Raw genomic sequence first — 15,860 nt, forward strand, 5'->3', positions numbered from 1 at the left:
AAAGAGTGTGAGGAGATGGGGCTGCGCTCTCGTTTTCGAGAATTTCGGTAGTTCTTCAGGAAACTGAACGCCTCGCACAAGGACTTTGTGCCGCGGTCAGAAATGTGAAGGAACAAAGAAGGAGGCATCTTGACGAGCGGACGCGAGGTGATTGATAGGTAGAAGCAACTATGCGATGAACACCTGAACAGCGCGCAGACAGGAGATCAAGACGGCGTTGAAAATGTCTAAACCGGTGTAGTGAACAACAACGACATGTCACCCCTGACGGTGGATGAAGCTAAGGAGGCCATTAAACAACTAAGCAGTTGATAAGAATGGGCTGTTTGGATATATGTCAACATCGAATGAACCACAATGTGTCATACCCATTCAAATATATAACGGTAAATGAGTGGATGATCCAGATAATTGGACGAATGAGTGTATTCACTTTTGTTGTATATACGAAACGAGAAACAAAGCCTGTTGATTGCATATCCGAGCTGTAGCTAACGCCACACACCACAATGTTCTCCCTTGACATTAATTGATATTAATATACAACTCAAGTAATCTTGTTTCCGTTTCCATCAACCGACCATTCGACGAAATGAAAATCTGAATATCTCATGTGTCACAATATGCGACAAAAATTATCTTTAGATGACCTGAAAAGGGAAACCTGTGCAATTAATTGGACCGGTATATATCCTATTATTTATCGCGTCTTTTTCAATCGAAACCCCATCACGACGGTGGAACGGTGGACTGTGGGGAACCTGAGAAGGTAACCGAGAGAATTCCTCTAAAATCAATTGTCCCGGCAATAGCCTATGTTATTCATAGCGTATACACTAGGGTGCCAAAATATCGACTCTAAAATTTCAAAAAGTTACCCTATACAAAATGACCACCTCGAAAAAAACCCCTATGCCAAATTTCAGCTCAATCGGACTTAAGGGAGAGTGGCGCAAAGCGGTCAAAGTTTGGGTTTTTTGAAAATCGAAAAATCACCCAAGGGGGGAGTAAAGGAAATTGGGGTTTTCGAACATTTTTTTTGATGCCAAATGTCTTAAAATTGTATGAAACATCGAAATCTAGTGTCATCTCGAAAATTTTTTTTTGCCAAAAATCGGCACTCTGGGAATTAGTTTTTTTTCGGCATACGAAACGAAAAGTAGGGTGCAAATAAAAATAGTTATCTCCGTTTTTCACTCGGAATTTGCTACGAAATGTTGATTTGCACAATAATATACCCTATGCAAAATATTAGCTCATTCGGACTTCATTTACTGGTGTCGTAGACCCCCGAAAAATCGTAGAATACTAGGTATTCAAACAGGTTCATGTAAGTTGTTCTACAATGACAAGCATGACTCCTCAAGAGCTGCTGTCTTAGTAAATGCAAACATTAAATGCTTTCCTATTACTGAGCTCATTCAAAAGGACATGGTCGCAATCAGAGTGGAAGTACCAACCGCCAAAGGAAGATCCGACATTTTAATTGCTTCGGCTTACTTTCCCGGCGACGTTTCTGAGGTTCCCCCACGAGAGGTAGCGAAATACAAAGCAGCGCTTCAGTGAAATATCTAGGTGTTATCTCAGATGCTAAACTAAACTGGAACGCGCGCTTAGATTCAATAATCAGCAAGGCCAATTCAGCCCTATGGGCATGCTCTAAAATTATAGGAAGAACATGAGGCCTTAAACCAAAAATGGTTAAGTGGGTCTTCACTGCAATTATGCGGCCTAGGATAACCTATGCCTCACTTGTATGGTGGCCAAAGACTAAGGAGACTGTAGCTATAAAAAAGCTAAACAAACTCCAACGACTAGTATGCGTTGCAATTACTGGAGCAATGCGAAGTACTCCTTCAAAGGCATTGGAAGCTATCCTTCACCTGGTACCTTTGAACCAGCTAGAGGCTAAAAAAGTCTAGGTCTAAATAAAAAATGTCACATTGTATACTGAGCTACACTTGTTTTCTCTCAATAAATAATGTTCAATCATTATATAAAGCTTCAATCTACCAAATATATCATAAAATAAAAGAGATGATCTTTGGACATTAAAATTTGATGCGGGGTGATGCCAGTGTATGTTTCATCTAGAAAAACATATTTATGCTTATGTGAAGTATTTTGGAATAATGTTACAATCAGTAACAATGTTTTGGAATTGATACAAGGTGTCTTGGCCAGATGGAATCAATTAGACCAAAGAAAAGTCTCAAACCTGAAGGACCAATTCACCCCACAGAAACGTGTCCATGTCACCCCACACAACACGCAAAAATTAAAATGCAATTAATTTCATTTATTGTTATCAAACTTACAGTTTCGCTACATCAAATTGTTCCTTTTCTGTAGGCGAACAGAACTTTACTACACAATACACGAAAAGTTTGTTTAATTAGCGGGAAAAACCTTAAAACCACTATCGGAAAACTCACATTTTTTGACGATCAAAGTGCTTGCTGTGTTTATGCTACCGTTTCCCTCTACTTGTGAAGTTTTACCAAAGTGTTTTGACGTAGAACTACGTCTTTCAGGAAGGGTGCCAAATCAGAAACAGGTCATGATTTTGTGAAATAAAGTTAACGTTAATAACTATTTTCACAGCGAACAAATTCTGATACTTTGAACACCAATGGAATCGGAAACTCTCTATGATTCGTTTGATACACTATACAGTACTATCCACTAATGCCTAAACAGTTTAAATCAATGAAAACTGGAAGAATTCTCATTTTCCCATACATTCCTTCTGCCGATTTGTGTACATTCCCGAACAGAGCTGTCAATAACGAGCAAATGATACATTCTTTTCTGCCGCGATTTGAAGTCACACCATTTCTAATTTGGTGGTCATCGAAGCAACATGTTTGCCGCAGAGCGTTGAGCGGGAGGGAATTGTTTTCTTATCGAGTGAAGGAGGAGTATGGAATATGTGCACCCGTGGTCGAGTGGTTAGCGTCTCACATTATCATGCCGGGTATCCGGGTTCAATTCCCGTTCTGGCCGGGGGGATTTTTCGTCAAAGAAATTTCCTTCGACTTGCACTGTGGTCACGCGTATTCAAGAACTTGTCCCTCGGAATACATCCAAGGCTTGTTTTTGGCATAGAAATCTCAACTAAGTATTAGCAAATGACGCTAGTTGGTGAATACGTTGCGACGGCAAAAGTTCCCAGGGAACGTTAACGCCATTCAAGAAGAAGAAGGAGTATGGAATAGAATTTCTTTCCACAAGAGCCTTTCTCAGGGCTAGAGGCGGAAACAAAAAAATAGAATAGAATGAAAACACAGATGCGAGTGAGCATAACACAACGAGCGGTTATCATTCATGCCTAATGCTGATTTCACACACATACACACACAGTTCTATATAAGGAGAGGAGGCCCTCTGTATCAAGGTGTGCTACGACAAAGAAGAGCAGCATATGAGAATCTTTTGTGCTAATGCGGATATGGAAGAATATCCAGAATTTTGGAATATAGATATACACTGCATTTATTTAGATAATCGTATATTTCATGAAAGTATGCTTTCAAATTCCAGCAGGGTAACCTTACTCTTGCATGTTGTGGAGTTCGATCATATCTCAAGCGGAATATAGGGTTAATAGTTTTTGATCGATATCTGAGAAGGAGAAAGTCTGATGTGAGTTGAACCAAATAAACGAGAAGTACTGGAAGCTTTCGACTCTACTCGATTTATTGGAATCTACTTAAGTAATAAAAAATTGAATAGCTAAATATATATTACAAAAATTTCGATGCATTCTAAAATAATATCCGAAGTGATAAACAAGTGGATTGAATAATATAATTCCGAAGTTATACGTCCAAAACTGCGGACGTGTCCTAGATACAACCCATTACAATTTTTTTACTTTAGGTTAAAGTGACCAGATGGTCAGAGGTCTAACGCGGGACACAAAAAACAAAACGTTATGTATATACGTTATGTGAACATAAACCATAGTTTAGCGAGTCTAATCTGATCGGTATTATTTATTTCTAAGTATCGACACCCAGTTGTGTATTTTTGGTGGTTTAGATTTTGTTTACGCCTGAAAACCACACGCTCAGCCAGAGCATTTACGCCTGGCAAGCAAGATTCAAATTCTACAATTTTCTTCAAATTACCGTATGGAATGCTCGAAAATTCCAATTCATTTTTCATCGATTTTAGTGTTAACGTATGCATTCAAAAAATGGACTAATTTCGGATGGTGGTGAAATATAATTTTATCGAACAAATTTTCGTTGAATCTTACGATTATTAAGCCTACAAAATAAATGATTCAAGGCTGTTGATTCGCAGCAGCAGCAGCACTGTCAAGCAACTTAATGATTTTTTCATACTGCAAGCTCCACCCTACAGCGAAAAAGTTGGACATCCTGAGGCACTTTGTGTCCACCACATATAGCCGATCTGGTATTTACAACATCATTTCCCTGCCGCTCCTTAAGCCGGTAGCTCGAAGCAACCGGCCAAACGGTGAAGGAGAATCTGTCCAAAATGGACATTTTAATGCGGAAGCGCCAAACGAGACCGGCCGTATCTGAGCAGCATGCAATCACCCAGAAGGAGTAGCATGAGGCATGAGAAAACTTCTTTCCTTGTTCATAATGAAAGATGAGACGTACTTGATGCTAGAATTCAACGAATGGCAGGGGACCGGGTACTTTACGTCCTCCAGGTAACGATGACGTCGAATATATCATCCACATCAAGTTCTCGAAAAAGGTTCTTCTCTGACAGACGTGAGAGAATGGTCAAACCGCTCTTCTTTCGAGTCATATGATGTGCTTGCCGGAAGTGGCGAAGGTGATGTGGTCTTTATGCCGAACCTGGGATCAGCCCATTATGCCAAAAGATCACTGGAGGATGGATCATCTGGAGATAAACATTGTCGCGAAGACGGCCAACCTTCCCAACATTCCCCAGCTGCGACCGATAGAAAACTTTTGGGCGAATGGCTAAAATGGAGAGACAGTCGACCACCAAAGCTACGAAAAGGTAAAAGAACACGTCGGCTTACATCTTTTTATCGGCCATGGTTGCGGTTCCGGCCAACTTCCGTAAGACCTCTTCCTGTCGAGTATACACTAGTTCTTTCGGCTTATTTAAAAGGTTAAGCCCTGACTGCTAGTTAGGGGACCAAAGATGAACCTTTCGTCTGACTCACGTTGGTCCCTGCGGATGAAAGGGGACTTTTATAAAAATCATTTTCTAATTTTGTTGCTGTCGCTTCTAGTCGACACTCTCTAAACAAAAAGCCCACTGTCGGTGTGATGGAACCATCTCAACGTATTAATCTTTCGATGCATTAGAAGCGCTCTTGAACACTCTGCCAAATAAAAGTTTTTTTTTTTTGATGTCATCCGTTTAAGAAAATCAACATGATCAAAATGTGATATTGAAATATATTGATATCGCGGGACATTTTCGTTTCTTCTGCCAAATGCGGGACGTTTCGCGGGACGCAATCTCACACGGGACATTTTGTTGAAATGCGAGACTGTCTCGCGTCCCGCGGACGTCTGGTCAGTTTACTTTAGGTACATACGGTTCAACAATAGAAGGAAATGACATTATAAAAAATCCAAGTTGAGCCGTTATTTTTGAGATAAAGGGGTGGTCCAAATCACCCCATACGACCAAATCACACCATGTCACCCTACTATAGAAGCACTTGCCTTCGTGGAGCAAATTACTGCTGCGATTTGCACACAAACCGAGTGGAAAGAGTCATTCGATTCTCCTATCTAGATTCCGTGAAGCGACTCTTTAGACGACCTGTCGTCTAAATAGACGACATCCGCGCGATGAGCTGTGTGTACGAGCGTCGTCTTTAGACGACATGAGAGTGATACTGTACATCGATCACACCAGCGTGATGTGCATACTTTTCGGAGCTGTGCTCAGTACAGCAGTAGCACTTCGGCGGAGCACACTGCCGGGTTGAAAGAGTTAATAAACTCAGAGTTACCAAGAAAATATCATTTTGTTGGGAAGGGAGAGGCGCTGAAAGCAAGCTTAAACATGCGAGGCACGATTTTCAATAAATCCAGTAAGTTTATCTGACATGATTGAAAGAACGCATGTGACGGCTGTGAACGTGTACAGGAAATACAGAGGCAAAATCAGAAATACCGTTTTCGAGATGTTTAAAAATTGTAGTCCGAAACCGACCACTTATTTTGCAGCGAATCTACTCTCAATTGGCCGGAAAAGACGCGCACCCTAATGAAATAGGAAATTGTTGAGAATAACTCAAGAGTTCGGAGTTCGCTAATAGATAAAAAATGTAAAATTGAGTGCAAAGGCTTTGCCAACCTTCATTTCTACAGCAATGGAAGAAAAAATGAAAATGAAATGGAAAACAACTTTTTGCTAGAAAAAAATAACAGTTGCTGTAGAGAAGTAGAATCTATTTGAACTGAAATAACTCAGGGCGAATTATTCCATCCATGAGCGGAACGACGATATCGCGTCTATATTATTAGAATTTACGAAAATACTCACAAGAAATATTGACCTAGAGAACGTCTCAGGAATCTATCCGCTGTCGATTCAATTGGATCAATTGCTTCATGAATACTTTTCTTTCGCGAAGATCGACGATTTTTATGCCATCCCCATTGTTCGAGTATCTTCAATTCGCTTCCACGTCGACGATTTTTCGTTTCACAGTCAGCTACATTATCTGTATATGAATGGAAAATGACATTTAATGAATCTTACCATCAATTATTATTCAACGAAAATTATATAATTGCACATCTGTGATTTATCGAATCGGATGGAACCTATCAAGAAGAGACTCTACTCTGGAAAGCCTAAAAATGAAGGATTTTCGTGATGTTTCTCGTTTCTCGAAATGAAAACCTAAAAAACCTATCAAGAAGTGATTCTACTCTGGAAAGCCTAAAAATGAAGGATTTTCATGATGTTTCCCGTTTCTCGAAATGAAACTTGATTGGGTAATGATTGGGTAAGACATATTTGAAGATACTTTTTTATTTTTTGTTATTATTAATTATTAAGCTGTTGGCAGCTGTGTGCATGAATGCACGCTCTAAAACAGTTCCTAGCTGGTGGTCCGTTTTTCTCAGAATCAAGTGAATCGAATCTGGCTAAAAAAAATTTCTGCATGTGAAAATGAATCAACAGAATTGAAGAAGAAGAATGAGTGAAATTTGAATATTTTTTTATCCTATATGTTTATTTTAAGCTCATGAGCAAATTGCAAAAAAAAAATCATTTGTTTTTCTGTTTTTGTCGAGTTTATAATAATAAACATATTACGTCAGATTTCGGAGGTAAATTGCAGTCCCGCATATCATAAAATTCACAGATTCATCATTTCAGATGCTGCATTTAAAATTTTGAACATTATGTTCAGGTTCCTGATATTGGATATTCTCGAATTTCAGTATTCAACTTCTTTACAAGCCGCGGATATTATACAGGTGCTTTTACTACATACTTGGATAATACATTGTGTTTGTAGTTAGTAATTGCCATATATTTGTGTTGAATTTAGGTTACGTTTGAAAATTTCAACAGGAACACGCAGAACATCTCGGGTTCAGCCTTTTCTTTCATATTCATTATTTGTTATCAATTTTCTAATTGAATATTGTGTTTTGTATACTAAATTTTTTTTAAATGTTTGTCAATAAAAATGAAATCATAGTTTATCAAAACAATCCTTTCCTTACAGTTACTAATGTGACAACGAAGGCCGGAGCGCATTTACACCATTTGATTTGGTATCATATAATATTACTAATCAATTTTCTTCCTCACCAGAAACCATTTGCACTAGGTAATAGTAATATTAATAGTGGTAGTAATAATAATAGTGATAGTGCTGCTAATAGTAATAGTAATAGTAATAGTAATAGTAATAGTAATAGTAATAGTAATAGTAATAGTAATAGTAATAGTAATAGTAATAGTAATAGTAATAGTAATAGTAATAGTAATAGTAATAGTAATAGTAATAGTAATAGTAATAGTAATAGTAATAGTAATAGTAATAGTAATAGTAATAGTAATAGTAATAGTAATAGTAATAGTAATAGTAATAGTAATAGTAATAGTAATAGCAATAGTAATAGTAATAGTAATAGTAATAGTAATAGTAAGTAATTATTAGCAATAACAAGCCCTGCCAGTAACACCGGCTGAGTGTATCCTATGGCACTCCTAAATTCCCGAGACATTTATGAGAGGTCGTAGAGTTCTCTGCATCTCTCTTAAGTAAATGTTGAACTAACATTCCTTCCCTTTCCTTAGCAGTTGCAAGGACGTGACCAGGACAATTCTCAACTGTTGGAGAAAACATGCCTTCATCTAAGAGATATTACCAATCATCAGCAACGGATGGAGGCTAGTTTTCAACTTAACAGTTCTGAATTCGTACCACCTACGATATTGTGCAACTTGCTCAATGCTAATGCTAATGCCAATGCTAATGAGCAAATTGCAAAAAAAAAATCATTTTTTCAAAGTAGATTCCCCCCTTAATTGTTCGCGGAGAGGGTATAGATAATAGATACGTCAAAATATAAGGTAGATACATAATTATCCGCGAGGGAATGAGCCGTGGCGCGGATATCAGCGAACGAGACTTTCACAAAAAAAATTGAACTTCTTTTCTAAAAAAAAACAATTCCAATGGTTGCGCCAACAAGAAAAAAAATATAGGAGGTTGTGTCCAAGACACGAGCCCATTTTTGACGTAGAACTACGTTGTTATTTTATTCAAGTCGCTTGTCAATAACTTCGCACATCAATTTAGAATGCTGCGAAATTTTAGAAATAACTGTTTAATAGAATGGTTTGGTCGCCCTGAATTGTTTTTTTTTATTGCAATAATTTTATGGTTGATGATAATTGATTGATGGTTCATCCTTGCTCTCGCAGAACAATACACAAGCTGTTTCTTTCAAGTAAATGCATTGAAAATTTACCTCAAACATACACTCGGCTACAGGCGATTATATGCTTGTTGCACCAGCACCATTATTCCACATCTCATAACTTACATCAATCTTTCTTTGGCACCGCATGGAAACAACAACAATGACAATACTTGCAAGAATCAAATATCATGCTTCATGTTATTTAGTACATTGCACAATGGTCCAGGAGATGTATTTAAGTGGAAATTACCATTTAGTGCTCGACAGTTATTATCTAGACAAAAACTGTCTTCGACAAAGTTGTTACATACGATAGAGCGCTCATTTTCATGTTATCAAAAATAGGTTGATCAAAATTGTCGATGAAATAAAAAAAAGACGGGTGGGTAATGTCGGGGACATAACCGGAGTGACGTAGGACTATACAAAGGGGACAGCTTTTGTTAAATATATATTTTAAATATATTGTTTTATTTTCTTCTCCTACGTGAATACCTACCTATCTACCTGAAAAATGGATTAGTTTACTGTTTACTCTTTATGAATATGTTGAGGGTTGAAAAGAACCTTTGGTGTTGTGTTTTTGTTATCACTCGATATTCCCATCTTGTTCGGTTAAACCTTCCTGTTTAGCTATTACGTTTGCCACTCGCCACAGCTTTCACAGTTGGAAAATTTCTTCCTATCTAGCTAGTGACATATTGTTCAGTAAATTACATTTAATGCGACGTGCCGGAGAAGCACTATGCCACTCACTGAAACTAATTGTTGCCTTGATGAGCGCCGAACCGAAGCAGCTCTGTTCTTGATGCGGGTTTTCTGATTGTCGTGAGCAGCTTTGCAAGCCAACTCGAGCACTCCGACGGCCGAAACTCTATAATCGCTGTTAGGTATACTGGTGCTCCGGCACCAATCCGTTCGGCCTAGTTACCCTTGCGGAGCAATCAGTGAATGCGACCAGAGAACTGGAGACCTGCACGGTTCGAGTGAGACTTTGCCTTTCCCTTAACTTGTCCTCCTTTGTTACGTCCACGATGCCGATGCCGTACAATCACACGGGTTTACGGTTTGAAAGAAAATAAGATATTTTTTTGGGGTCCGCGTGTTTTATACTCTAGCGGTACACACTCACAGGATAGAGACAAATCGGCAGACTCAGCCAGAGGGGCGAGTCCAACGAGACGAACGAATGAGCGTTAAAAGGGAGCGATGGCAAAAAAATACATTCATTACGATTTGTTCGCTCGTTGGATTCACATGCAGGCTAAAAAGGGTCCTTTTCAGGATCACAAAATTATCTTCAATCTAAAGAGTTTATTGTTTTGTCACTCGATATCCCCATCTTGTTCAGCTAAACCTTTCTGTTTAGCGATTGCATTTGCCAATCGCCTCAGCTTTCACAGTTGGAAAATTTCTTCCCATCCAGCTTGTGACATATTTTACAGTAAATTACATTCAATGCAACGTACCGAAGCGCCACTCAGTGTCGCATTGGAGGCGATTTGAACCTGTAATTGAACATTTGCGATGACAGTGGTACAGTGTCGACTTTCAATGTGCGGTCATAATTTGGATCTTTATGTTTACAAAAATGTCCAACTAAATAAGTCGCATTACATGTCCGTCCAATTAGCTAAATGTCGAACTAATTGTAAATTATTGTACTTTCAATCTGGAAACAATTTAAGAGTTGGTGAAAATTGAATAATCTTGAAAGTCCCCAACTATCAATAAGCTCAGAACTACTGCCAAATTCACATACTCATCAGATCCTGGCAAACAAATTATGAAAACATCAATTTGTGTTTTATTATTATTTTGGATAATGTTTTAGAACGCATTGAACTTTATTTCCTAAACTCTTTTTTGGAAGGTTTAATGGCCCTGAAAAGCGCCTTGTTTTATGGAATGGTTCCAATTTAGAAAACTTAGTACTCGTGGTTTTGAAAAAAAAAGACGGGTGGGTAATGTCGGGGACATAACCGAAGTGACGTAGGACTATACAAAGGGGACAGCTTTTGTCAAATATATATTTTAAATATATTGTTTTATTTTCTTCTCCTACGTGAATACCTACCTATCTACCTGAAAAATGGATTAGTTTACTGTTTACTCTTTATGAATATATTGATGGTTCTGAAAAGAACCTTTGGTGTTGTGTTTTTGTTATCACTCGATATTCCCATCTTGTTCGGTTAAACCTTCCTGTTTAGCTATTGCGTTTGCCACTCGCCACAGCTTTCACAGTTGGTAAATTTCTTCCCATCCAGCTTGTGACATGTTGTTCAGTAAATTACATTTAATGCGACGTGCCGGAGAAACACTTTGCCACTCACTGAAACTAAATGTTGCCTTGATGAGCGCCGAACCGAAGCAGCTCTGTTCTTGATGCGGGTTTTCTGATTGTCGTGAGCAGCTTTACAAGCCAACTCGAGCACTCCGACGGCCGAAACTCTATAATCGCTGTTAGGTATACTGGTGCTCCGGCACCAATCCGTTCGGCCTAGTTACCCTTGCGGAGCAATCAGTGAATGCGACCAACAGGGAACTGGAGACCTGCACGGTTCGAGTGAGACTTTGCCTTTCCCTTAACTGGTCCTCCTTTGTTACGTCCACGATGCCGATGCCGTACAATCACACGGGTTTACGGTTTGAAAGAAAATAAGATATTTTTTTGGGGTCTGCGTGTTTTATACTCTAGCGGTACACACTCACAGGATAGAGACAAATCGGCAGACTCAGCCAGAGGGGCGAGTCCAACGAGACGAACGAATGAGCGTTAAAAGGGAGCGATGGCAAAAAAAATACATTCATTACGATTTGTTCGCTCGTTCACAGGATCACAAAATTATCTTCAATCTAAAGAGTTTATTGTTTTGTTATCACTCGATATCCCCATCTTGTTCGGCTAAACCTTCCTGTTTAGCGATTTGTTGCCACTCGCCACAGCTTTCACAGTTGGAAAATTTCTTCCCATCCAGCTTTGTGACATGTTGTACAGTAAATTACATTCAATGCGACGTGCCGAAGCACCACTCAGTATTGCATTGAAGGCGATTTTAACCTGTAATTGAACATTTGCGATGACATTGTTACAGTGTCGACTTTCAATGTGGGGTCATAATTTGGATCTCTATGTTTACAAAAATGTCCAACTAAATATGTCGCATTACATGTCCGTCCAATTAGCTAAATGTCGAACTAATTGTAAATTACTGTACTTTCAATCTGGAAACAATTTAAGAATTGGTGAAAATTGAATAATCAGTAAAGTCCCCAACTATCAATAAGCTCAACTGCCAAATTCACATACTCATCAGATCCTAGCAAACAAATTATGAAAAAATCAATTTGTGTTTTATTATTATTTTGGATAATGTTTTAGAAAGCATTGAACTGTATTTCCTAAACTCTTTTTTGGAAGGTTTAAAAGGCCCTGAAAAGCGCCTTGTTTTATGGAATGGTTCCAATTTAGAAAACTTAGTACTCGTGGTTTTTTTTTTTTTTTCCAAAATATATTTTTTATTAAGGCACATGTGGCGTTAGCCTGACAGGGCCGGGAGTCCAATATTTTGACAATTTTTGTCTTACAACTATGTTACTAATATGTAACCGATTACTCGCGGTTGGCTCGAGGTTAGTATTACAAGTGTTCTCATAATTGGTATGTTGCAGTCTTCGATGCTCTATACGTGTGCCCGACACGGGCTACTTCCTATTGGGATGCAGCTGACCATTAATCAGCAACGCTCCCTAGTCTGTACCCCATATCTAGCGTGGTGCGTCATTCTCGACTCGAGGAATCCAGGATAGAATGGTCACTAGCCGGCGCAATCATCAGCTCGTGTAGAGTTGTCATAAGCGGTACAACCTTTGGCTCATGTTGAATGATCAGTGGACTGCACAACCTTTGGCCCGTGTATCTGTAAAGAGTGTGTGTATGTATTGCCGCGACTAAGTAAAAGTTTATCGTTTGGATAGGAGGGATATGAAACGGGGACACAATGAAGGAAACATCATTAAACGTTGACATCGGCGTTTCTGAGGAACAGGTATAGATGAAGCAGAAGATCAGGATCACGGCTACCTAAGATATCCCGGACGGGGATATCCGATTGTCTGCCTTGTGCTCTCAGTACTCTAGAGAGCTGAGAGCGAGCAGCATGGAACCGGATACACGACTAGACAACATGCTCGATGTCGTGGTAGCCATCGCCACAATCACAAAGATTGTTTGCTGCGAGCCCAATGCGATAGAGATGCGCGTTTAGGTTGTAGTGATTGGACATAAGCCGAGATATCACGCGAATGAAATCACGACCTACATTCAATCCCTTGAACCATGCACTCGTCGAGACCTTAGGGATAATCGTGTGTAACCAACGACCGAACTCATCTTCACTCCACATGCGCTGCCAACTTACGAGCGTATTCTGACGAGGAATGTGGAAAAATTCATTATAAGCAATTTGCTTTTCAAAAATTGTGCCTTCTGAAGCGCCCACCTTAGCTAGCGAGTCCGCTTTCTCATTCCCCGGTATCGAGCAATGAGAGGGAACCCATGCTAAGGTAATCTTGAATAATTTTTCGACCAAAACACTCAATAGTTGTCTTATTCTTGTTAGGAAATAAGATGAGCATTTATCAACTTTCATTGAGCGGATTGCCTCTATTGAGCTGAGACTGTCTGAAAAAATAAAATAGTGGTCGATGGGCAATGTTTCAATGATCCCTAATGCGTAATATATCGCACCCAGTTCAGCCATATACACGGAACAAGGATCTTTGAGTTTGAAAGAGGCACTGGAATTTTCATTGAAGATGCCGAAGCCAGTGGACCCGTTTATGAATGAACCGTCAGTAAAGAACATTTTATCAGATCTAACTTTCCCATATTCTGCCGAAAATATCGGCGGAATAGAATCGGAGCGTAGGTGATCTGGGATTCCATGGATTTTTTGTCGCATGGACAGATCAAAAATGACAGAGGAATTGCAAAAGTATGGGAAGCAAACTTGGTTGGAGATGCCTGGTGAAGGGTGCACGTCGTGGGTAAGGTACTCATGGTATAAAGACATAAAACTTGACTGAGGAGTCAGTTGGAGTAGATTTTCGAAGTTATCAATCACCAATGGATTCATGATCTTGCAACGGATGAGAAATTTGTAGGATAATTCGGTGAACCGAAGAGTAAGCGGGGGAACTCCTGCCAAAACTTCGAGACTCATCGTATGTGTCGAATGCAAACACCCCATTGCTATACGCAGGCAACGATATTGTATTCTCTCCAGCTTGAGAATCCTGGCAGCTGATCGGAAGCAAAAACTGCCATATTCTAACACTGATAATATCGTTGTTTTGTATAACTGAATGAGGTCTCCTGGATGGGCACCCCACCATGTTCCGGTTATTGTTTGGAGAAAATTGATTCTTTGCTGGCATTTCTGTTTCAAATACGCAATGTGTATTCCCCAGGTACATTTAGAGTCAAAATATACTCCAAGGTATTTGAAAAACATCGAGTGCTTGATCGTTTTGCCGGATAGGTGAAGCTGGAATTGGGCGGGTTCGTGCTTCCTAGAAAAAACGACCATTTCGGTTTTCTCCGTAGAGAATTCGATACCCAGCTTGAGAGCCCACGTGAACAGGTTGTTCAGGGTATCTTGCAACGACTTTTGCAGAACGACGGGATTAGTACCCGTGATGGAAATAACTCCATCGTCTGCAAGTTGTCTCAGCGTGCAGTCTCTAGTTAGACAATCATCTATATCATTGACGTAAAAACTGTACAAGAGGGGGCTTAGGCAGGAGCCTTGTGGTATGCCCATAAAACTGTATCGAGAAGATTTCAAGCTGCCATGATTGAAAAACATGTGCTTTTCTGACAGTAAATTGTACAGGAAATTATTCAGAATTGGTGAAAGTCCACGATTATGAAGTTTCTCTGAGAGAATTTCCATGGAGACTGAATCAAATGCCCCTTTGATATCGAGGAAAACGGAAGCCATTTGTTCTTTGCGAGCAAATGCGATTTGGATTTCAGAAGATAGCAGCGCGAGACAATCATTTGTCCCTTTACCTCGGCGGAAGCCAAACTGCGTATTTGACAGCAAATTGTTCGCTTCAACCCACTTGTCCAAACGAAGTAGAATCATTTTCTCTAACAATTTACGAATACAGGATAACATTGCAATCGGCCTATACGAGTTGTAATCGCAAGCCGGCTTGTTGGGTTTTCGTATGGCTATCACTCTCACTTGTCTCCAGTCATGTGGGACAATATTGGTCGGACAAGTTGAATTTAATCTTGTCCGACCCCGGAGCTGAATTGTTACATGAGAGGAGGGCAATTGAGAATTGTACCATCGAAAAATTCTCAAAGTCGCATTGGAGCGGAATGTCGCGTACGACGCTTTGTGCAGGAACGGAATCGGGACAAACCTTTCTTGCAAATTTGAAAATCCAACGGTCAGAGTATGGTTCCAGCCACGCATTCTCCTAGCCGTATTCCAAAGAGTGCTCATAGCGGTCTCCCTTGACAAACCATTGACGAACTTTCGCCAATATCCACGCTTTTTTGCTTTAATCAGACCTTTTAGTTTGGCTTCTAGAGCTTGATACTTTCGAAACTATTCCACTGATCCAGTTTTCCTGAATTTTTTGAAAGCGGATGATTTTTCAAGGTAGACCTTTGAACACTCCTTGTCCCACCAAAGTGATGGAGGCGACGTCGGAAAGTGGTAGCAGGAACACGTTTCTTTTGAGCTTGAAGTGCGCTTTCGTAAATCAAACTCGATATAAAGTTATACTCTTCGAGTGGAGGAAGTTCATGCATTGAAACAAGTGCTTCAGATATTATTTCTGCAAATTTTCTCCAGACAATATTTTTCGTGAGGTCATAAGCAATATCGACTGACTCACGAGAACCTGATT

The 15,860-nt window shown here is 39.6% G+C and overlaps 1 protein-coding gene across 5 annotated transcripts in view; it reads right to left on the reverse strand.

The window, feature by feature from the left end:
* LOC129779525 (calcineurin-binding protein cabin-1-like) overlaps positions 1–15,860 on the reverse strand; it is a 165,393-nt gene that overhangs the window by 74,832 nt on the left and 74,701 nt on the right. For all 5 annotated transcript variants that reach the window (XM_055787062.1, XM_055787061.1, XM_055787058.1 and 2 more), the window contains one exon: positions 6,520–6,700. In XM_055787062.1, the coding sequence (XP_055643037.1) occupies positions 6,520–6,700 (181 nt within the window). The remainder of the gene's footprint in view (positions 1–6,519; positions 6,701–15,860) is intronic.

The sequence above is a fragment of the Toxorhynchites rutilus genome, chromosome 3 (genome assembly GCF_029784135.1).
Source record: "Toxorhynchites rutilus septentrionalis strain SRP chromosome 3, ASM2978413v1, whole genome shotgun sequence".
NCBI lineage: Eukaryota > Metazoa > Arthropoda > Insecta > Diptera > Culicidae > Toxorhynchites > Toxorhynchites rutilus.